The sequence below is a fragment of the Aquarana catesbeiana genome, linkage group LG04, assembly GCF_042186555.1.
Source record: "Aquarana catesbeiana isolate 2022-GZ linkage group LG04, ASM4218655v1, whole genome shotgun sequence".
NCBI lineage: Eukaryota > Metazoa > Chordata > Amphibia > Anura > Ranidae > Aquarana > Aquarana catesbeiana.
The window spans coordinates 466,998,311-467,020,874 of NC_133327.1; the positions used below are offsets into that span (position 1 = coordinate 466,998,311).

Below are 22,564 nucleotides of genomic sequence, written 5' to 3' on the forward strand. Positions count from 1 at the left end.
CCTGGACGAGGGAGCAACACCACTGTGTCCTCATGAATAATCAAGTATGGCTCTTTACAAGAAAGAGCAGCCAACTCCGAAACCCTCCTAGCTGAGGATATAGTAACCAAGAACACCAACTTCCTTGTCAGAAGGACTAAGGGAATATGTTGTATCGGTTCAAATGGCTGTTTTTGTAACACTGACAAAACTAAGATCAAGTCCCAAGCGTTCAAAGGAGGTCTGACTGGCGGATTAAGCCGCATTACCCCTTGCATAAAACCCCGGACTAAAGAATGTGAAGCAAGCGGTCCTTAAAATAAGACCGATAAAGCTGAGACTTGCCCTTTAATAGTATTCAAGGCCAATTTCATCTCTTCCCCCATTTATAGAAACGCAAGAAATTTGCCTATGATATATCTCCGAGGGTGCCAACCCTTGGATTCACACCAGGAAACATAAACCCTCCAGACTCTATAATATATAGTTCTGGAAGCTGGCTTCCTTGCATTAATGAAGGTAGAGATAACTAACCTGGAATGCCCACGTCTCTTCAGAATGTGGGTTTCAATAGCCAAGCCGTTAAATTTAGCGTTCGTAAGGTAGGATGGAATATTGGCCCCTGTGAGAGTAGGTCTGGTTGCAGTGGAAGGGAGCATGGACCCTCCACCGCCATCTTTACGATTTCTGCATACCATGACCTGCTGGGCCATGCTGGGGCTATCAGAATTACCGGCTTTCTTTTCAGCTTGATCCTGCAAAGAAGTTGTGGCAGCAACTGAATAGGGAAAAAACCTAATTCAGTGAAAACTGACCCCATGGGGTCATCACGCATCTGTCTCGCATGCAAGTGGATCCCTTGTCCTTGACATAAAGTTGATCAACTACATGTTGAACCTGGACGCCAAAAGATCTACGTCCGGGATCCCCCATCTTTGGCATATAGCCAGAAAGATTTCGGGGTGAAGGAACCACTCCCCCGGGAACAACTGCTGGCGACTCACGTAGTCTGCCTGCTAATTGTCTATTCCTGGAATGAAGACTGCCGATAGGCAAGGAACATCCCAAGCTAGAATATGGTCCACCACTCTCTGAGCTGCGTGACCCTTAGTGCCCCCTTGGTGATTGATATAGGCCACAGCTGTGGCATTGTTGAACTGGATGCTGACAGGACAATCCCGTAACCTGAATGTTCAGGGCCTCAGAGCCAGACGTGCTGTCCGAATCTCTAGGATGTTAATGGCAAGGCTTTTTCGGTTCTGGACCACTGTCCCTGGACAGTTGTATTTTCCAGTACTGCTCCCCAACCTGAAAGGTTGGCATCTGTCGTTACCACTTTTCAGGTACAGTAACTGGTATGAAGGTTTTTTTCCTTCTGCAGATTCCCGGATACCGAGCACCAACTGAGGCCCTGTAACACCTTTGGGGAATGGCCGCATTTGGCAAATCTAGAGCTTGAACCATTTTGTTCCAAGAAGAGAGGATACTGTTTTGCAACAGTCTTGAATGGAACTGGCATAGAGAACCGCTTCGAATGAAGCCACCATCTTTCCTAACTACCTATGCAAAGGCGAATGGAGGAATTTCTTTTCGACCTGACCATCTGCACCAGCTCTTATGGCGTTGATCTTTACCTGAGGCAAGAACACCTTTTTCTGGGCTGTGTCTATAATAAGACCCAAGTACTCCAGCCTTCTCTAGTTTGAGAATTCAACTTGGATTTTTCAGGTATTTGGTTGTAATGCTCATGCTTTGCTCCAAACGAGCAATAGATCGTCTAGGTACACTTATGCCATGTACCCTTATAACCTGGCTGGAGGTGGGGGCCAGAACTTTTGTAAACACCTGGGGTGCTGTAGCTAGCCTGAAGGGTAAGGCTACAGAAAATACCGCTGTTCTACCTTGAACCGCAGAAACCCATGGCGAGTGGGAAATATATGCAGATATGCATCCCTGATGTCGATAGACGCCAGAAGTTCTCCTCCTTGTAGGATAGAAACCACTAACCTGATTGCCTCCATGCGAAAGGAGCGGATCTTTAGGAACAGATTTAGAATGGGTCTGACATCTCCATTCGGTTTTGGTACCGTAAAGAGGTTTGAATAAAACCCCAAACCTTGCTTTTCTGTGGGGATCTGTATGATCACCCCCTGAGCCAGTAACTGGTCTAATGCCCGAAACAGAGATGGCCTTTTTCCTGGATCCTTGGGAACGTTTGATCTCAGAAAACGTGACAGTGAAAACTCCCGAAATTCTAGTTTGTATCCTAGAAACACCGTGGAGATGACCCATCTGTCCTGAATTTTTACTTGCCAGACTTCTGAGAACTGAAGAAGTCTTCCCCACACCCTGGCAAGGGGAATTCTAAAGCCTTCATAATGAGGCTTTAGAATTCCGGCCCCAGGACTTCTTTTGTGCCTGGGCCTGACCCTGAGGTCATCCTCTAGAGTGACGGCGGAGGCTGTCACCACTGCCTAGAGGTGGATGCCCCTGGCGCAGCAGAAAGAGTCCGCTTAAATAAAGGTCGTTGATTCTTTCTTTTGACTGGCAAAAGAGTACTTTTCCCACTGGAAATAGTTTGGATGTATTTGTCCAAATCATCCCCAAATAGCCGATTTGGCTGACCAATTTTTTAACCATAGGATTCTATACATGTGTACTAGCACAAGAGCAAGGCGGGACGCCTGGTGAATAGAATCTTTAATGGCGTCTATGGAAAAACCTAATGCTCTTGGTAGTTCGTCCAAATCCCGGGCTTGCTGTACAGGAACCTTTTAAAGGGCCTGTCTAAATTGGTCCTTTAGGGATTGACAGATGCCTGTTGCAGCGACTGCGGACTAAGTAACCACACCTGTTAAAGACAAAGCAGATTTTAACAGGAATTCCAACCTTTTATCTGTTGGATCCTTAAGCATTTGTGCATGGTTTACAAGTTAGACTTTTATTCACACTGGAAATCGCAGCGTCAACTGCTGGTGCATTCCATTTTTTGGTGAATTTCTCCTCCATCCGATAGAGAATTGAGAATCTCTTAGGAGGGAGAAAAATGCTTATCCGGGTGATCCCATTCAGCATAAATAAGCTGTTCTAGTAATGCATGGACAGAAAACGCATGCAAAGGCTGTGAAGGTTTTAAGGAACCCAAGGAAGAAACTGAACTTTCAGCTGACTCCGTTAGGGGTAGCACGAAAGTGGAATGAACCATTTCCGTAAGAGAGATTGTACCAGCAATTTCTCAGATTGCAAGGCTGAAAAGGGTTCATCTACCATTGTTTCCTCTGCAGAGGAGAAATTGTTTTGTCCTCCTGATCGCCTGAGGGTAACACCTCATCCTGTACCCACCGATCCCCTTGCAAAGGGTCTAAGGTGGGGGATCTAACACGCTTTCTATCCACTGAATGGAGGATGCAATTAAAATCGCTAATCTTCCCTCTAGAACCTGCAGGGTGGAGGAAAAGGCATCTTCAGTCACATATACAGGAGCTGAGATGTGAGAAACAGCTGCACCACCACCTTGTTCCAATGACTCACCCTGGCTTGCCCCAACTGGTATTGCAGGCGAGGATGACAGTGTGGGGGCATGGCTGGAGTTCCCAGCGCCTGGTGGTGGAATCTGTGGTACCTTTTGTGAGGCTTTTGTGATGTCTTTTTGGCAGACATAGTCCTAAGCACAATAAGCAGAGGCACTGATTAAATGCACAAATCGCTGAACAATAGTCTGACAGTATGCCGCTATGCAAGTTCAGTCTAGTGCTGGGAAAAAACATCTTTCCATTATTAATGCCCGTTTTTGCACCCTTACATGGCCCACCGCTCCTGTGTCCCAAGTCTAGCCAGCTTGCTTTTTCCTTGCTACTCAGCCGAGGAGAGACAGCTCCAGGTAATATCTCCTCTCTATGCCGTGCGTCCTTGTGGACTTTAGAACCCACACACGGCGCCTCGCCTAGGCCACGCCCCCTCCGTACAACCTGCCCCCCGTTTGAATTTTTAAACGTTGCGCGGGCGGCCTTCGGTTCCCTCAGGCCGAAACCGGGACCTCCGCACCCCCTGCGGCGGGGGGGGTATTACAAGGGGCGCCACAACAAATGTTGATCCCTAACCCCTCATGGTGCCTCCGGGATGGCAGATCTCTTACCTGCAAGAGAAATCCCCACTGTGCAAGCTGCTTCTGTCACACTCGGACTGACACTGAGCTGAAGTTTAGACAACAGATAAGGTATGTGCATATACTCCCTCTAGTAGAGGATTTAAGGCATGACAACATTTTTTCCTTAAGGAAGAAAAAATCATAGGTGGACTTTTTCAGTTCCTATGTTTCTTCCCTAACCTTATCCTCGCCGCAGGATACTACTGTAACAGACAGATCCAAAGTTCACCCATCACGGCAGGCTGCGTTAGCAAACCTTCAAGGACTGGGTACTTTTTATCGGGGTTCCACTCCCTTGGACCTGTAAAAGCACCCTGCCAGGAAAAGCTTTTAGGTAATGTAGCAAGACCAAAGCCCTGGGTCCTGGGGTCCAGCCCTGCAAAGAGGAGTTACAGGCAAGACCTCGTGGTTCGTATACGAGGCTCGAGTACCATCCACTTTGGCCTCAGTGGCACTTTGGATGGATCCGTTATATGGAGGCTGTTTAAATCTAGCAGGGATCCCTCAAGCTTTAGAGCACATCTTCACTCATGACCAACACCTTAGACACTAGGTAGATGGAGGAGTTATATAGGGAGGCAACTTCCTGTTTAGGGTGTGCCAGTGTCCATCACCTGAAGGTGGCTATAACCCACATAGTAATTACTATGCTGCTCTGTGTCCCATGATGTACGAAAACGAAAGAACATTACAATATAAGCCCAACAAGGACCAGCAACGTACTGGTATGTTGCTGGACTTTGAGCGGTTATACCAGAATGATGCCTGCAAGTTTAGGCATCATCTTAGCAACATTCTTTTCAGCCAGCGGTCGCCTTTCATGTAAAAGCAATCCTAGCAGCTAATTAGCCTCTAGACTGCTTTTACAAGCAGTGGGAGGGAACGTCCCCCCTCCTCCCACCGTCTTCCATTGTTTTCTCTGGCTCTCCTGTCCCAGCAGGGAACCAGAGAATGCAGCCGTTGGTCCCGCCAGCTGACTATAGAACTGATCGGAAACCAGAATGGCTTCAATCATCTGTATGGCCTAAGAAACCGGAAACTATGAGCATTTCATAACTTAGGTTTCGCCAGATATAAACAGCGCTATTGTAAAATTGGGAATGAATTTTATTACACTGATGGTGTGGTCAGATGCTTTGAGGGCAGAGGAGAGATCTAGGGTCTAATGGACCCCAATTTTTTTCAAAAAAGAGTACCTGTCACTACCTATTGCTATCATAGGGGATATTTACATTCCCTGAGATAACAATAAAAATGATAAAAAGTAAAAAAAAAAAAAAAAAGAATGAAAAAAAAAAAGTTTAAAAATATAATAAAAAAGCACCCGTCCCCCCGTGCTCACGAGCAAAGGCAAATGCAAGCATCGGTCTGGTGTCATATATAAACAGCAACTGCAATTGAGGTATCACCGCGAAGGTCAGATCGAGGGCAGTCATTTTATCAGTAGACCTCCTCTGTAACTCTAATGCCGCGTACACATGATCGAAAATTCCATCAACAAAATCCTGGATTTATTTCCGGTCGATGTTGGATCAAACTTGTCTTGCATACACACTGTTGCACCAATGTTGTCGGAAATTCTGATCGTCAAGAACGCGCTGACGTACAACACGCAAGACGGCAATATAAAAGGGAAGTTCAATAGCCAATGCGAAACCCTTTGGGCTCCTTCTGCTAATCTCGGGTTTATCTCGTGTTAGTAGAAATTTGGTGAGAGACGAATTGCGCTTTTCAGCCTGGTGCTTTTCAGATCGTTACCGCTCTTCAGTTTGTGCTTGTGGGTTCCTATCTGGTTTTCAGTGCGTGTAGTCAGTTCGCATCTAGTTTTCAGTGTGTATTTTTATAGTACGTATTTGATTTGCAGTGCGTTCTTGTCCGCTCGTTTCTGATTTTCAGCTCGCTCTTTTCAGGCCTTTCTAATTATCAGTGCGTTGTTAGTTCATTCTGACCAGCCGACCGTGAAGCCATGTTGCGGGTACGTACTTAGAGTTCGTGCTGTGCAGGGGCTTGGTGTTGTGGTTCTTACTTTGACCCAAGCCCAGACCATGAACAGGGCGAGGAGGAGTTCATGGGAGAAGAATTGGTTGCTCCAGCGTGACCAATTCTCTCATATGCCTTTGTTGCGGGAGATCCGTGAGAATAATCCTGATGATTTCAGGAATTATCTCAAAATGACGGACACCGGTTTTCATCGTTTGTTGGCTTTGCTGTCGCCAAGTTCTCGACAGGCATCTCACCCTAGGCTCTGGGGATAATAATTCCAGAGACCTGTTCTGCTATCATTCAGGTCCTGCAGATGGACTATATTAAGGTAAGATTTCTCCTTTAACATCACATTATATTATTGTTTGCTAATGTATTGTATTTATTTCCTCATTCCATAATTACCATGAATGTAATATGCTGTGAATGTGCTCTTTATCCTCATGCATGCTGGAAGTTTTCTTTTTTTGTCCTTCATGCATATTTGCCTTCACTACCCTCCTCCGCATGCTATCCTGGGCCCATACACACCTAGCCTAGTCACTTAATGTATTTTGTCAGCTCCATAGTAGTGCTTTACCCTAAACACCGCCTAAAATCTGTACAAATGTTATTTGTGTCCTTAAATTCATGCAGAGTGCCAGAGGCTTTTTTTGGGGTCCCAAAATCATTTGGAACCCTCCCTCCCCCGATCTCTAAGTCAACCGATACCAATCTGCTGACTTTGCCAAACCCATACGCACTATACCTACCTCGTTTGTGGTTATATTTCTGGATGAAGTCACCAAAGCATGTAGTGAAAGGGCCTGCCTGAATACCTTCAAATAGTACTGTTTAAAGTTTTGATCTCCTATTGTCTTGATAGGCAATTGCAGAATGTAAAAATGTGCTTCAATTTGTACAGTGTGTATTTATATTTTTGTATTATGACACTTCTTACCTGTCCAGTGGGCTGCCAATAGTGTAAGTAAGGAGGGGCTGGCCAAAGTAACACACATTATGTATGCATTCAGCTCTCAATGAAGAAGAGGGTTACCTGTCCAAAACACCCCCCCCCCCTAAAATTTTTATAATGGGCCATCAGAGGGGGTGAGGAATCTGATAGGTGGACCTTATATTTTTTTCTTTACCGCTTCAATACCGGGCCTATTCTGGCACTTCTCTCCTACATGTAAAAATTATCATTTTTTTGCTAGAAAATTACTCAGAACCCCCAAACATTATATATGTTTTTTTAGCAGACACCCTAAGGAATAAAATGGCAGTCATTGCAACTTTTAATCTCACACGTTATTTGCACAATAATTATTCAAATGCCTTTTTTTGGAGAAAAAGCGGTTTCATGAATTAAAAAGTAACAAAACAGTAAAGTTAGCCCAATTTTTTTGTATAATGTGAAAGATGATGTTACGCCGAGTAAATAGATACCTAACATGTCACGCTTTAAAATTGCGCACAATCATGGAATGGCGCCAAACTTCATTACTTAAAAATCTCCATAGGTGACGCTTTAAAATCTTTTACAGGTTACCAGTTTAGAGTTACAGAGGAGGTCTAGTGCTAGAATTGTTGCACATGCCCTAACGCACGCGGCGATACCTCACGTGTGGTTTGAGCAGTGTTTACATATGTGGGCGGGACTTACGTGTGGGTTCGCTTCTGAGCGCGAGCTACCGGGGACAGGGGCATTTTAAATTTTTTTTAACATTTTTTTTTTTTTTTTTTTTACACGTTATTTTTTTTTTTAATTACTTTTATTCCTATTACAAGGAATTTAAACATCCCTTGTAATAGGAATCTATGTGACAGGTCCTCTTTATGGAGAGATGTGGGGTCAATAAGACCCCACATCTCTCCTCTAGGCTGGAAAGCATGAGATCGGAAAAAAAAATTCACCGATCTCATGCTGACAGCCGCGATCGCGGCTTCGTTTATTTCCGGGATCCCGGGTGTGACGTCATAACGTCGCGCCCGGGCCTCAGACGGTAGATGGTGACCAGTCATGGTGACCATCTGGTCACCAGTCATATCTATTGTCAACATCCAGCGCCGGCCGATTAGTTCTCCGGGCTCCCGATGGCACGGGAGAGCCCGGAGAAGCACTGGATGGCAGCGGGAGGGGGGGACGTCCTCTCCCGTCGCCTATAAGAACGATCAAGCAGTGGAACTGCCGCTATGATCATTCTTATCGTGCACAGAATCACCGGCTGAAAAGAATAATATCTGAATGATGCATCTAGCTGCAGGCATCATTCAGATATCCCCCCTAAAAGTAGAGGACGGGTATTAAAGTGGTTAAATACTCCTTCAAATAAAAGTTATACTGATGTTGGCCAAGAATGTTTGTGTCTAATCTGCTTGCAATGTTATGTGCAAAAGTACTATTTTTTTTTTTTTCGTGTTTGACTCCACAGTTTCCCTCAACGCCACAGGAATGGCAGACTGTGGCTTCCCAATTTGCCCAGCGGTGGGACTTTCCCAACTGCGGAGGGGCAATTGAGGGGAAACACGTCCACATAGTCCCACCCCCCAACTCGGGGTAATACTATTACAACTATAAGGGGTTTAATAGTATAGTGATGTTGGCAGTGGTGTCGGCGACATATGAGTTTCTCTATGTGGACATGGGAAAGACTGGCCGGATGTCGAATGGTGGAGTCATCACCCAGACTGAGTTCTAAGGACAGCTCCAGAGTGGTGGCTTGGGATTGCCACCTCAGGAAGACAACGTGGCTGGTCTGCCGTTCATCTTGGTCGCTGATGAAGCGTTTGGGCTGGGTGATCACCTGATGCAACAGTTCCCAATGAGGACCCTCACTTTGAACCAGAGGGTTTTTAACTATCGGCTGGCCAGAGCCAGAAGAGTGGTGGAGAATGCTTTCGGGATAATGGCCAGCCGGTTCTGCCTATTACTTACACCAATCAACATGGCGGAATATAAACTTAACCATACAATACTTGCATGCTGTATTCTACACAACTTTTTAAGGAGAAATTCTATGAACTATGTGGCCTCATTTGGGCCTGAGGCCAGATTTCAAGAACAAAACCTGACGGCGCTTGAAGCTGGCCATCCTGGCTTGTCCCCTCAAAGTTCCCACGAGGTCCGTCTAAAATATATGGAGTACTTTGCGGGTAAGGGGGCCATTGATATGCCAGAAAATGTTTAACCACTTGCCGACCGCCTAAAGCAGATATATAGCGGCAGAATGGCACGGGCAGGCAAAATCACGTACCTGGTACGTGATTGCTTGCCGCGGGCGGGGGTCTGATCGGACCCGCCCCGGTGCCCGAGGCAGTCGGCTTCTGTCTGGGAGCGTTCAGAGATGAGGGGGAGGCCATCCATTCGTGGCCCCTCCCCCTCGCGATCGCTCCCAGCCAATGAGGATCTTCCCCTGCCTCTGTATAGTACACAGAGGCAGAGGAAGTGATGTCATCTCTCCTCGGCTCGGTATTTCCCGTTCCGGCGCCGAGAACACATCTGAGTTACACCAACACACACACACACACAGTAGAACATGCCAGGCATACTTTACACTCCCAGATTACCCCCTAATCACCCCTCCCCCCGTCACACTGACACCGAGCAGTTTTTTTTTTTCTGATTACTGCATTGGTGTCAGTTTGTGACAGTTAGTGTGGTAGGGTATTGGTAGGATCAATATCTGATCCATCAGATCTATACTAGCGTCCCCAAAAACGCAGTGTTAGCAGGATCAGCCCAGATACCTGCTAGCACCTGCGTTTTGCCCCTCCGCCCGGCCCAGCCCACCCAAGTGCAGTATCGATTGATCACTGACACTTACAAAACACTAAACGCATAACTGCAGCGTTCGCAGAGTCAGGCCTTATCCCTGCAATCACGAACAGTTTTTTTGGTAGCGTTTTGGTGAACTGGCAAGCACCAGCCCCAGGCAGCGTCAGGTTAGTGCCAGTAGCGCGGATATAGGCGTGACACCCGCTATTATTGTCCCTCCTGTCCTGACAATCCTGGTCTTTGCATTGGCGAATGTTTTGAACGCTACCATGCACTAGTTATTAGCGTAGGGTACAGCACTGCACAGACTAGGCACACTTTCACAGGGTCTCCCAAGATGCCATCGCATTTTGAAAGACCCAAACCTAGAACCGGTTACAGTTATAAAAGTTACAAAAAAAGTGTAAAAAACAAAAAATATATATAAAATTAAAAAAAAAAAAAATAGTTGTCGTTTTATTGTTCTCTCTCGCCAGGTCTGACCAGCATTTCCTCAATTGATCCTTGGATCATCGGACCCCAAAATTCCTGTGCAGATTTTCAAAACTTTAGTCATGATCTTGGCCTTTCTCACATTTGGGTTTGGGTAAGGTCCATGCTTCCCATCATAGTTGGCCCTCTTCAAGATGTCCACCATCTCCACAAAGGCCATATTTGAGGCCTTAAATGTCCTCTCGTTGCTACTGCTGTCTTCATGCACTTGTTCTTTCTCTATCACGTGCTCTCCTACTGCGCCGAAATAGAAGAGGCGGGGAATATACTAGAAAGAAGATCAGGGGCGGGCAGAGTTTAATGCATGTGCAGTGTATATAAAGCGGAACACGCGTGCGTCGTACGTACGATCTCTGAGTGGAGGAAGGAGTATCGGAAGCACTGATCGTGATAACGAAGGTACAATTTTAACTTGGGGCATCAGTGGCCTATGCTGCATAGAGATTGAGGCCTATATTGGGACAATATTATGCAAGTTTTAGCCTGACATTAGGGTTTGTCTTGTGTTGTGTCTTGCAGATAAAATGGATCGATTCAATGATTATTATTTCCTACCCAAGAGAGCTGCCCTGTCTGTGGCAGGTAAAACACCCCTTTTATACTAATCGAATAAAGAGGAAGGCAGCACTGGATAAATCGCTTGAATTTTTGAAGCAGCAGATCCCCACGGCAGACATCAACTATTTGAAGCGCAAAATTGGTTGCCTGAGGAGCACTTATAATCGGGAGCCCAAGAAGTTCAAGGATTCCATGAGATCAGGAACATCAGCAGATGACATTTATGTACCCAGGCTGTGGTACTATGACAGACTGCGGTTTCTTTCAGACCAGACTGAAATCAGGCCATCACTCTCAACCCTACCTTTCACTCTTCCTTCCACCCCAGCTGAGGCTTCCGACATCCAACCTGGGCCTTCCACCCAGGAAGAAGATGTGGAGGAGCCCAGCTTGAGTCAGGTATAGCATTGTTAAACATATTTGTGTGTGATTGATGACCAAAAACTGAAACTATTCCCCTTTTTCATACACAGGAAAGCCTCAGCCAGGAGGATGCTGTGGAAAGCCTCAGCCAGGAGGATGCTGTGGAAAGCGGCAGCCAGGAGGATGCTGTGCAAAGCGGCAGCCAGGTGGATGCTGTGCAAAGCGGCAGCCAGGAGGATGCTGTGCAAAGCGGCAGCCACGAGGTGGCGGGGGCAAAGCGGCAGCCACGAGGTGGCGGGGGCAAAGCGGCAGCCACGAGGTGGCGGGGGCAAAGCGGCAGCCACGAGGTGGCGGGGGCAAAGCGGCAGCCACGAGGTGGCGGGGGCAAAGCGGCAGCCACGAGGTGGCGGGGGCAAAGCGGCAGCCACGAGGTGGCGGGGGCAAAGCGGCAGCCACGAGGTGGCGGGGGCAAAGCGGCAGCCAGGAGGTGGCGGAGGGAAAGCGGCAGCCAGGAGGTGGCGGGGGCGAGTGGCAGCCAGGAGGTGGCGGGGGCAAATGGCAGCCAGGAGGTGGCGGGGGCAAGTAGCAGCAAGGAGGTGGCGGAGGCAAGTGGCAGCCAGGAGGTGGCCGGGCTCAGTAGCCTGACCGAATCCCAGGTCCTTTCCCTCCGCCTTCAACAATAAAGGCCCAGGAAAGGGAGGAACGTAAAGAAGTCAGCACTTGGGTTAATTCGGTAGGCATCTGAGGCCCTCAGAACCCCCCCAGTCTTCTTGAGGCCTATGCCTGCATGGCTGCCAAAAAAATGCAGGAAATGGAGGTGGGCCAACACCTCATTTGTGAGGAAGTGATATATATGGCCCTAAATAAGGGGTTGAAGGGTGAACTAACAAGCAAAACCCACCTGTGTGAGTTGGACCATCCTCCTCCTCCACCCCCCTGCCACAACTCCAACACCAGAGCCACAGCCTGGAAGCAAGAGTGGAAGGAAGACAAGAGAGTGATGGCCTGGGTTCGGTCTGGTCTGGCAAAAGACGCAGGCTGTAGTAAGCCCACAGCCTGGGGACATATATGTCATCTGCTGCTGTTTCCTGATCTCGGAGTCCTGGACTGGATTGTGCTCCCTATTAAATGGACTCCTCAGGCTACCAATTTTGGTCAAATAGTTGATGTGTGCCCTGGGGTACAAAGGCTTCGCTAAATTCACCAGTTTATCCAGCGTTGCCTTCCTCTTTATCTAAATCCTATCTAAATCCTATCTAAATCTTCCTCTAAATTTGTTATGACCCCTTAATAAATGTCTATTTTTTTTTATAAATCATTGGCTATGTGTTTTAATTAAAAAAGGACAGTTTGTTTGTGAGTAGGCAGGTACATTTCAAAAATACAATTTCAAATAACAAGGGACACCAACACCAACCAACCTCCTTGAGGTTGAAAAACACATGATAATAATGGTGTTGTGGTAACTTGACACACAAAACAACAAAAAATATTATGGAGATCACTACAAAAAAAATAAAAAATCAGAAGATCTTGATTTAAAAAAAAAAAAAAAAAAAAAGGCGATTACTATAAACAAAAATTATAAACATTATTCTGGAGATCCGGCGAAAAAATAAAAATGTTTATTAATGAGATCACGAGAAATAATAAAGAAATCAGTTTGTGAGAACTCTGTGTGAATATCAGCAGCAAAACAACTTCATTATTCTAGCATTATAAAGAAGAAGATGCGCTGCATTAAAAAATTTAAAAATTTGCAGCGTGACGAATGTGCTATCTCCATTAAGAACGCTAGTTTTACCAGATTGAGATCCTTCGTCTCGTACTTGATTCAGAGCATGCATGGAATTTTGTGCGTCGGAATTGTCTACACACGCTCGGAATTTACGACAACGGATTTTGTTGTCGGAAAATTTGAGAACTAGCTCTCAAATTTTTGTTGTCGGAAATTCCGACAAAAAAATGTCCGATGGAGCCTACACACGGTCCGAATTTCCAACAACAAGCTCCCATCAAACATTTGTTGTTGGAAATTCCGATCATGTGTACGCAGCATAAACTGGTAACCTATAAAGGACTTTAAAGGCTTTTAAAAATGTATGTAGTTTGTCGCTGCACGTTTGTGCGCAATTTTAAAGCATGTTGTGTTTGGTATCCAGGTACTCGGCATAAGATCATCTTTTTTATTTCATCAAACATTTGGGCAATATAGTGTGTTTGTGCATTAAAATTAAAAAATGTTTGTTTTTTTCCAAGAAAATTGTGTTTGAAAAATTGGCATGTGTGAGCAATATATCATTTAGTTACAACTTTATGTAATTTTTCAATCACTTGTGACAAAAAAATAAAATATTTAATGGGCTCAACATGCCTCATCAATTTCCTTGGGTTTGTCTACATTCCAAAATGGGGTAATTTGGGGAGGGTTTGTACTCCCCTGCCATTTTAGCACCTCAAGAAATGATAGGCAGTCATAAACTAAAAGTTGAGTAAATTCCAGAAAATGTACCCTTGCAGACGCTATAACTTTTGCGCAAACCAATAAATATACGCTTATTGACATTTTTTTTTTACCAAAGACATGTGGCTGAATACATTTTGGCCTAAATGTATGAGTAAAATTTAGTTTATTGGATTTTTTTTTATAAACAAAAAGTAGAAAACATCATTTTTTTTCAAAATGTTTTTGTTTATATCGCAACAAATAAACATCACAGAGGCAATCAAATACCATCAAAAGAAAGCTCCATTTGCCATTTGTGGGAAAAAAAGGAGGTAAATTTTGTTTGGGTACAGCATTGCATGACCGTGCAATTACCAGTTAAAGCAGCGCAGTGCCAAACTGTAAAAAGTGCTCTGGTCATTGAGCAGCCAAATCTTCCGGGGCTAAAGTGGTTAACTAAATTATACCCCGACCTTTTTTTTAAAGTTATTATCCGATTAATCAATTAATCCAAACAATAACTGGCCAACTAATTGATTATGAAAATAATAGTTAGTTGCAAGGTTTTACTGTATATGAAATCTTAGATTCTCACCTCTGTCTTCCATAAACTTGTAGAGCTGTTGTAAAAAGTTTTCGCCTTCATCTGGAAATGGTTCCACTTCCTCCTACGTAAAAAATTGTAACATTTTGAATTTGTTTTTTGATTAGAGAACATTTTAGAATTAACAATATTATTGTATAATCCTTCTGAGGACTAAAATTAACTCCTGCAGTAGAACTTTTGTCTTGTAGACTACAGCTTGTGTAATTACTAGCAGCCATGTCTCCCAGCCTGCCCGCAGCTGTTGATTGACAGCAGATCCTGTAGGGAGTATAGCTGTAAACATAGCAATGCATTATTACTAGTCTTACTCCTACCCCTTGCTGTTTAGAGATAAGGCGAAGAGATGGCAGTCATAAGACTGCTAATAAAGTAAAAGGGGAAAAAAAGCTGAGTTATGCCCCGTACACACGGTCGGACTTTGTTCGGACATTCCGACAACAAAATCCTAGGATTTTTTCCGACGGATGTTGGCTCAAACTTGTTTTGCGTACACACGGTTGCACAAAGTTGTCGGAATTTCCGATCGCCAACAACGCGGTGCCGTCAACCACGTACGACGAGACTAGAAAAGACCAGTTCAGAACCAAGCGCGGCACCCTTTGGCCTCCTTTTGCTAATCTCGTGTTAGTAAAAGTTTGGTGAGAGACGAATCGCGCTTTTTCAGACTCGTGGCTTTCAGATCGTTTTCTGCAGTTCAGTTTGTGCTTGTGGGTTTGTATCTGCTCTTCAGTGCGTGCAAGCAAGTTCCACGTGACTTACAGTCATTGTGTTCTTGTTCGTTCATTACTGTTTTTCAGATCGCTCTTCACAGGCCTTGCTGTTCTTCAGTGCATTCTGTTACTTCGTTCTGAGCAGCCGACCGTTTTCTAGTCATGTTGCGTATACGTACTCCTCGTAGAGTTCGTGCTGTGCGGGGGATTGGTGTTGGGGTCCTGACCTTGACACAAGTCCAGTCCATGAACGGGGTGGGGAGGAGTTCATGGACCAAGAATCGGTTGCTTCAGCGTGACCAGTTATCTCATATGCCTTTGCTCCGTGAGAATAATCCTGATGATTTCAGGAACTCTCAGGATGACGGACCCCGTATTTCACCGTCTGCTGGCTTTGCTGACCCCCTATATCAGCAAGCAGGATACCTGCATGAGGCAAGCCATCACTGCGGAGCAGAGGTTGGTCGCTACCCTGCGGTACTAGCCTGCAGGACCTCAAGTTCTCGACAGGCATCTCCCCCCCAGGCTCTAGGTATCATTATCCCAGAGACCTGTTCTGCCATCATCCAGGTCCTGCAGAAGGAGTATATGAAGGTAAGATTTTTATCCTTTAATATCACATTTTATTGTATTGAATGTTTGATAATATATTGTATTTCTTTCCTCATTCCCCAATTACCATAATTGTAATATGCTGTGAATATCCCCTTTGTTCTCATGCATGCTGGATTTTTATGTAATTTTTTTTTAGTCCTTCATACATATTTGCCTTCAATAACCTCCCCAGCATGCTCTCCTGCCCTATATTCACCTCATGTAGTCACTTAATGTATTTTATCAGCTCCATAGTAGTGCTTTATCCCAAACACCCCCTAAAATGTTTTGAAATGTGATTTGTGCTTTAAATTCAAGCAGAGTGCCAGAGGCATTTTTTTTGTGGTGTCCCCAAATCATTTTTATTAACCCCAACTGCTAAGTCAGCTGATCCCCATTCTCTATCTATCCTCAATCATCTATCTGCTAACTTTGCCAAACCCATACACACTATACCCATCTCTTTTGTGCTCAGATGTATGGATGAATTACCCAAAGCATGTAGTGCAAGGGCCTGCCTATATACTTTCAAATGGTACTGTTTAAAGTTTTTGTATCCTATTATTATCTTGACAGGTAATAGCAGAATGTCCAAATGTCCTCAAATGTGTACAGTGTGTATTTATATCTTTGTATTATGACACTACTTACCTGTCCAGTGGGCTGTCAATAGTGTAACTAAGGAGGGGCTGTTCTAAGTAATACCCTGTATTTAGGCATTCATCTCTCAATGAAGTGAAGAGGGTTACCTGTCCAAGATCTCCCCCCCCCCCATAATGTTAGAAATGGCCCATGAGAGGGGGGGAGGGGGAATATGATAGGTGTACCTTATACTTTGGTGTTGTTAAATTCCCCTTAATAAATGCTATCTGGAGGTTGGCCAAGAATGTTTGTGTCTAATCTGCTTGCCATGTTTATGTGCAAAATTACTAGTAATTAGTCCCCCCACCCAACTCAGGGTCGTACTATTTCAACTATAAGGGGTTCAATAGTATTGTGATGTTGGCGGTGGTGTCGGCTAATTACGACTTCTTGTATTTTATTTTTATTTTATTTATTTCATGTACTTATATAGCGCCGTCAATTTAAGCAGCGCTTTACATAAACATTATACATTCACATCAGTCCCTACACCCTCAAGGAGCTTACAATCTAAGGTCCCTAACTCACATTCATACATACTAGGGCCAATTTAGACAGGATCCAATTAACCTACCAGCATGTCTTTAGAGTGTGGGAGGAAACCGGAATACCCGGAGGAAACCCACACAGACACAGGGAGAACATGCAAACTCCAGGCAGGTAGTGTCGTGGTCGGGATTCGAACCAGCGACCCTTCTTACTGCTAGGCGAGAGTGCTACCCACTACACCACTGTACGTGGACGTGGGGAAGAATGGCCGGATATCCAATGGTGGAGTCATCGCCCAGACGGAGTTCTACAGGCGTCTCCAGAATGGCAGCTGGGAATTGCCACCTCCAGAGGACAATGTGGAAGGACTCCCATTCGTCTTCGTTGCGGATGAAGCATTTGCGCTGGGGGACCATCTTATGCGGCCATTCCCGATGAGGACCCTCACCCCCGGAACAGAGGGTTTTTAACCCTTTCATGACTAAGCCTATTTTTGAAATTTGGTGTTTACAAGTTAAAATCCGTATTTTTTGCTAGAAAATTACTTAGAACCCCCAAACATTATATATATTTTTTTAGCAGAGAATCTAGAGAATAAAATGGCGATTGTTGCAATATTTTTTATCACATGGTATTTGTGCAGCGGTGTTTTAAATGCAAATTTTTGGAAAAGTGACACTTTCATGAATTTTAAAAAATCCAAACAGTAAAATTACCCCAATATTTTTGTATAATGTGAAAGATGATGTTACGCCGAGTAAATAGATACCAAACATGTCACCCTTTATAATTGCACGCACTCGTGGAATGGCGACGAACTACGGTACCTTTGAATTTCCATAGGCGACGCTTTAAAACTTTTTTACGGTTACCAGGTTTGAGCTACAGAGGAGGTCTAGGGCTAGAATTATTGCTCTCGCTCTGACGATCGCGGCGATACCTCACATGTGTGGTTTGAACACCGTTTACATATGCGGGCGCGACTTCCGTATGCGTTTTCTTCGCTGCGCGAGCTCGCGGGGACAGGGGCACTTTAAAATTTTTTTTTTTTTTACTTTTATTGCTGTCACAAGCAATGTAAACATCCCTTGTGACAGTAATATGTGGTGACAGGTACTCTTTATGGAGGGATGGGGGGGTCTAAAAGACCCCCCCATCCCTCCTTTACACGTCAAAGTATTCAGATCGCCGAAAACGGCGATTCTGAATACTGTGTACTTTTTTAAATTCGGCGCCATTGGCAGCCGAGTAAACGGGAAGTGACGTCATGACGTCGCTTCCGCGTTTACAACAAGAAGGCTGGAACGAAGCCGCTCGCAGCTTCGTTCCAGTCCGCCTCAGCCGCCGAAGGCAGCCGAACGGACACCGGGCCTCCCGATCGCACGGGAGGCCCGGTAACAGCGGCGGGAGGCGGCGGGGGGGGGATGTCCCCTCCCGCTCCTCCGGTATAACAGCCGAGCGGCTTTTAGCCGCATCGGTTGTTATACACGGGTAGCCGATCGCCCGCTGTAAACAACGGTACCGGGATGATGCCTGCAGCTGCGGGCATCATCCCGGTATAACCACGGAAAGCCGAGTACGCATATATGCGTACGGTCGGCGGGAAGGGGTTAATTACCGGCTGGCCAGAGCCAGAAGAGTGGTGGAGAACACATTTGGAATCATGGCCAGCCGGTTCCGCCTATTTCTGACACCCATCCATATGGCGGAGTATAAACTTAATCATATAATCCTGGCGTGCTGTGTTCTACAAAAATTTTTACGCCAACATTCTGCCAACTATGCTGGCTCAGTTGGGCCTGAGGCCAGAATTCTACATGATACAACCCTGACAGCGCTTGAAAGTGGCCGTCCTGGCGTGATGTCCGGTTAAGATACCTTGAGTTCTTTGCGGATAGGGGGGCCATCAATATGCCAGACAATTTGTGAAGCCTTTATCAAATAAAAACAAAAAAAAAAAAGCTAATCTTTGGTGACATTTACTGCTTGTGTTTGTTTTAGCTGACCCTGACAGCAATGTGGGGAGTCCTGAAAATGGCGCGATTATCAAAAATAGAAATGTCCATTTACGATAAAACAGGCCTGTGTAAAACCAACAAGAAAGACAAAAATCTTGAACTTACAAAGTTCACATTTGGTAGAACTTGAAGGCAATATCAGACATGAGTATTTAGGAACTGTGTTTGATATTGCGCTCAGATGGGGTGAAGTCACCCCTTGAAAAGCCAAATTTGGAAGATGCACACCAATTTACGAATGTCAACATGTGCTAGCTGCCATCATGGGGGATCAAGGGACGTGTTTTGGGGGAGCAACCCCTTCCTCACAGCTACTTTATTATTCAGGAAGGGTTTGCACCCCCAAAACCCGTCCATTGATCTCCCGTGATGGCAGATAGCACATGTTGGCACACTGTGTGCATCCTCCAAATTTGGCTTTTCAAAACCTCGCTAAAAAATATTGAAGATTGTAGCACACAAAAAAAACAAAGTGATTAGTGGGGTTTTAAATTCGCCCCAAAACATCAATGATGTGATTTTTTTCTTGAGGTTTTCCAATTCTAAATTATACCCCATGATCTCCCTGATCAGGATCTGGGCACTTTCTGATGTGAAAGGATCTTGATCCACAACATCACGACCACCTAAAAAGAGAGAAACCAAACAAAAACAGGTATCAAAAAGCTGCCAGCATCCATCTCTTACCTGAGCCTGTGGTCGCAGACACTCATCTGTTGTGGTGCCAATTTCCACCACATCTTCTTCCTCCTCCTGCTCAGCTTGGGTTGGGGGTATTTCCCCTTCTTCCAGAGGTGGGGGGGTCTCTGGTCTCCTCGGATGAGGGGTGTCCTCCGAGTCTTTTCTCCCCTATGTAAAACAAAAATGGTATAATTAGCACACAGATATTTGATGGCCGAAATATAAAGATGAAACATTGCTTGGAAGTGGGGTACAATTGTCTATTTGGGCAGAGTTCCAAGATGTAGCATCTTTATTGTCCTTTGTCAAGCTTCAATACTTTACCTGTCTTGTACAAGCTTCACAGATGGAGACACCCCTATAGTATACACTGGAGCACCTGTGTAGGCCCCCTAATAAAAAGGGTGTTCTGGGGTCCCACACTAGTGCTCCAGCGTCCAGATGTGAAAACAGCTGCTGAGTGTCCTCTCCTTACACAGAATCTAGTTTGCATTTCATTCTAGTAACAAACCCATCTACACAACCAAATATTTTTCATACAAGTAGGCCCTAAAAAATGTAGGAAAATGCATATGGCCTAAACAATGGTGTTTTAGAGGCCGAAAGAAAAATATTTGATACTAACGAATAATGCGCCCATGAACATTAAAGTTGCCATTTTAAACTGTACAACACTTAAGAAAAGCATATGGAGCAGCACGAACGTAATAAAGACAAAAAGAATAGGAAGACAGCACAACTACTTACTTTTTTGCAGTACTCTCCAGATCTTTCGGTACTGCTTGGGCTCTCTTAATTTCAGGTCCGACCACCGCTTCCTGAGCTGATCTTTCGATCGACGTACCCCGAAATTCCGGTGCAGACTCTTGACCACTTTCGAAATGATCTTGGCCTTTCTGATATTGGGGTTGGGGTAAGGCCCACACATTCCATCATAGTCGGCATTCTTCAGGATGTCCACCATCTCCAACATCTCCCCAAAGGACATATTTGTGGCCTTAAATCTTCTCCTTCTGGATCAGGACGTTTCCGGATCCGGGCTTTCCTCCTCCTCGTTGCTATAATTAGCACACACCTGCTCTGACTCCGCCATGTGCTCTTCACCCACTGCGCCGAACGAAAAGGGGCGGGGAATAGACTAGAAAGAACGTCAGGGGCGGGCGGAGTTACACGCATGCGCAGTGTGTATAAAGCATAACACGCGTGCGTATTACGTACGATCTGTGAGCGGAGGAAGAAGCATTGGAGGCACCGATCGTAATAACAAAGGTAAGAGGCAAACTTGGGCCTATACTGCTTCTAGATTGAGGCCTATATTGTAACAAGATTAGGAGAGTTTTGCCTGACATTAGGGTTTGTCTTGTGTCTTGCAGTGAAAATGGATATCTTGAATGATACAGACTTCATGGCAATATTCACTGACATGTTCAGGGAGCTGCCTTGTCTGTGGGAGATCAACCACCCACATTATAGGAACCAAACAAAGAGGAAGGCAGCGCTGGATCAATTGTTGGAAATTGTGAAGCAGGTGATCCCCACGGCAGACATCACATATTTGAAGATCCTAATTGGTGGCCTGAGGAGCACATATGTAAGGGAGCGCAAGAAAGTCTAGGATTCGCAGAGATCCGGAGCAGCAGATGACATCTATGTCCCCAGGATGTGGTACTATGACAGGCTGCATTTTCTGGCAGGCCAGACTGAACCCGGGTCATCACTCTCCAGTCTTCCTTCCATGCTTCCTTCCCCTCCAGCTGAGGCTTCTGTCGCCCAACCTGGGCCTTCCAGGCAGCAACATGTGAAGGAGCCCAGCTTGAGCCAGGTATAGCATTCCTCTAAATAGTTCAGGTTGTCCAATCAATGATGTTAACTAGATGTTAGTTTGGAGTACTAATTTATGATTGTGATTGATGATGCAAAACATTACAACCATGTCCCTTTTTCATACACAGGGAAGTCTCAGCCAGGAGGTGGCCGGGCCGAGCAGGCTGGCTGATATGCCGGTCCCTCCCCTACACCCGCAAAGAGAAAGTGGCAGGAGGAGGAGTACCCTAGAGGAGGCTGCCATAGGCCTCTTTTGGAAGGCTACAGAGGCCCTGGGAGCACCACACACCGTGGAGGAGGACTTTGCTGCCATCATTGCCTGTAAAATGCAGCGGAAGGAGGAGGGCCAACAACTCATGTGTGAGTCATTAATGTTGGAGGCTCTCAATAAGGGGTTGAGGGCCCAAATAACATCTGATACCCACCTTTGTGACCTCACACATGGTCCTCCTCCTCCTCCTCCAGGTCCTCCTAGTCCTCCTCCTCCTCCTCCTCCAGGTCCTACTCCTCCTCCTGCCACATCAACAGCAGAGCCACAGCCAGGAAGGAAGCGTGGAAGGAAGACCAGAAAGTGAGGACCCTGGATCCAGTCTGGTCTGGCAAAAGATGCAGCCTCTTGTGGTACCACAGCCTGGGGACACAGATGTCATCTGCTGCTGTCCGGATCTCTGGGACTTCTGGACCAGACTGCACTTCCTTACATATGGACTCCTCAGGCCACCAATTTTGATGTTCAAGAATTGATGTCTGCCCTGGGGGGTCCAAGGCTTCGCTAATTTCTCCTGTTTCTCCAGCATTGCCTCCCTCTTTGTTTGGTTCTGAGCCCTTAATAAAGGAATTTTGGTTTGAATTATACTTGCCTATGTGTGTTTTACTTCAAAAAGGACAGTTTGTTTGTGAGGATTCAGGTACATTTAAAAAATACAATGTTAAATTAACAAGGGACACCAACACCAAGCAATCTCCTTGAGATTAAATAATAAAAGATATCAATGGTGTTGTGGTAACTTGACACACAAAACATATTATGGAGTAAAAATAAAATTAAACAAAGATCAGCCTTTGAAAAAATACAAACATTCTTCTCACATTATAAAGAAGAAGAGAGTGCGCTGTATTAAACCATTTTTTACATTGCAACGTGACGAAAGTGCTGTATCCATAACGAACGCTAAGTTTACCAGACCGAGCTGTTCCGTGTCGGAATTTCTTCTGAGCATGTGTGGCACTTTGTGTGTCGGAACAGGCCACAAACGGTCGGAATTGACGCGATT

The 22,564-nt window shown here is 45.4% G+C and overlaps 1 protein-coding gene across 8 annotated transcripts in view; it reads right to left on the bottom strand.

Annotated features, from left to right (window-relative positions):
- The window catches only part of ARID4B (AT-rich interaction domain 4B), a 1,373,103-nt gene that overhangs the window by 825,302 nt on the left and 525,237 nt on the right, over positions 1-22,564 (bottom strand). For all 8 annotated transcript variants that reach the window (XM_073627572.1, XM_073627571.1, XM_073627570.1 and 5 more), the window contains one exon: positions 14,321-14,393. In XM_073627572.1, coding sequence (XP_073483673.1) covers positions 14,321-14,393 — 73 coding nt within the window. The remainder of the gene's footprint in view (positions 1-14,320; positions 14,394-22,564) is intronic.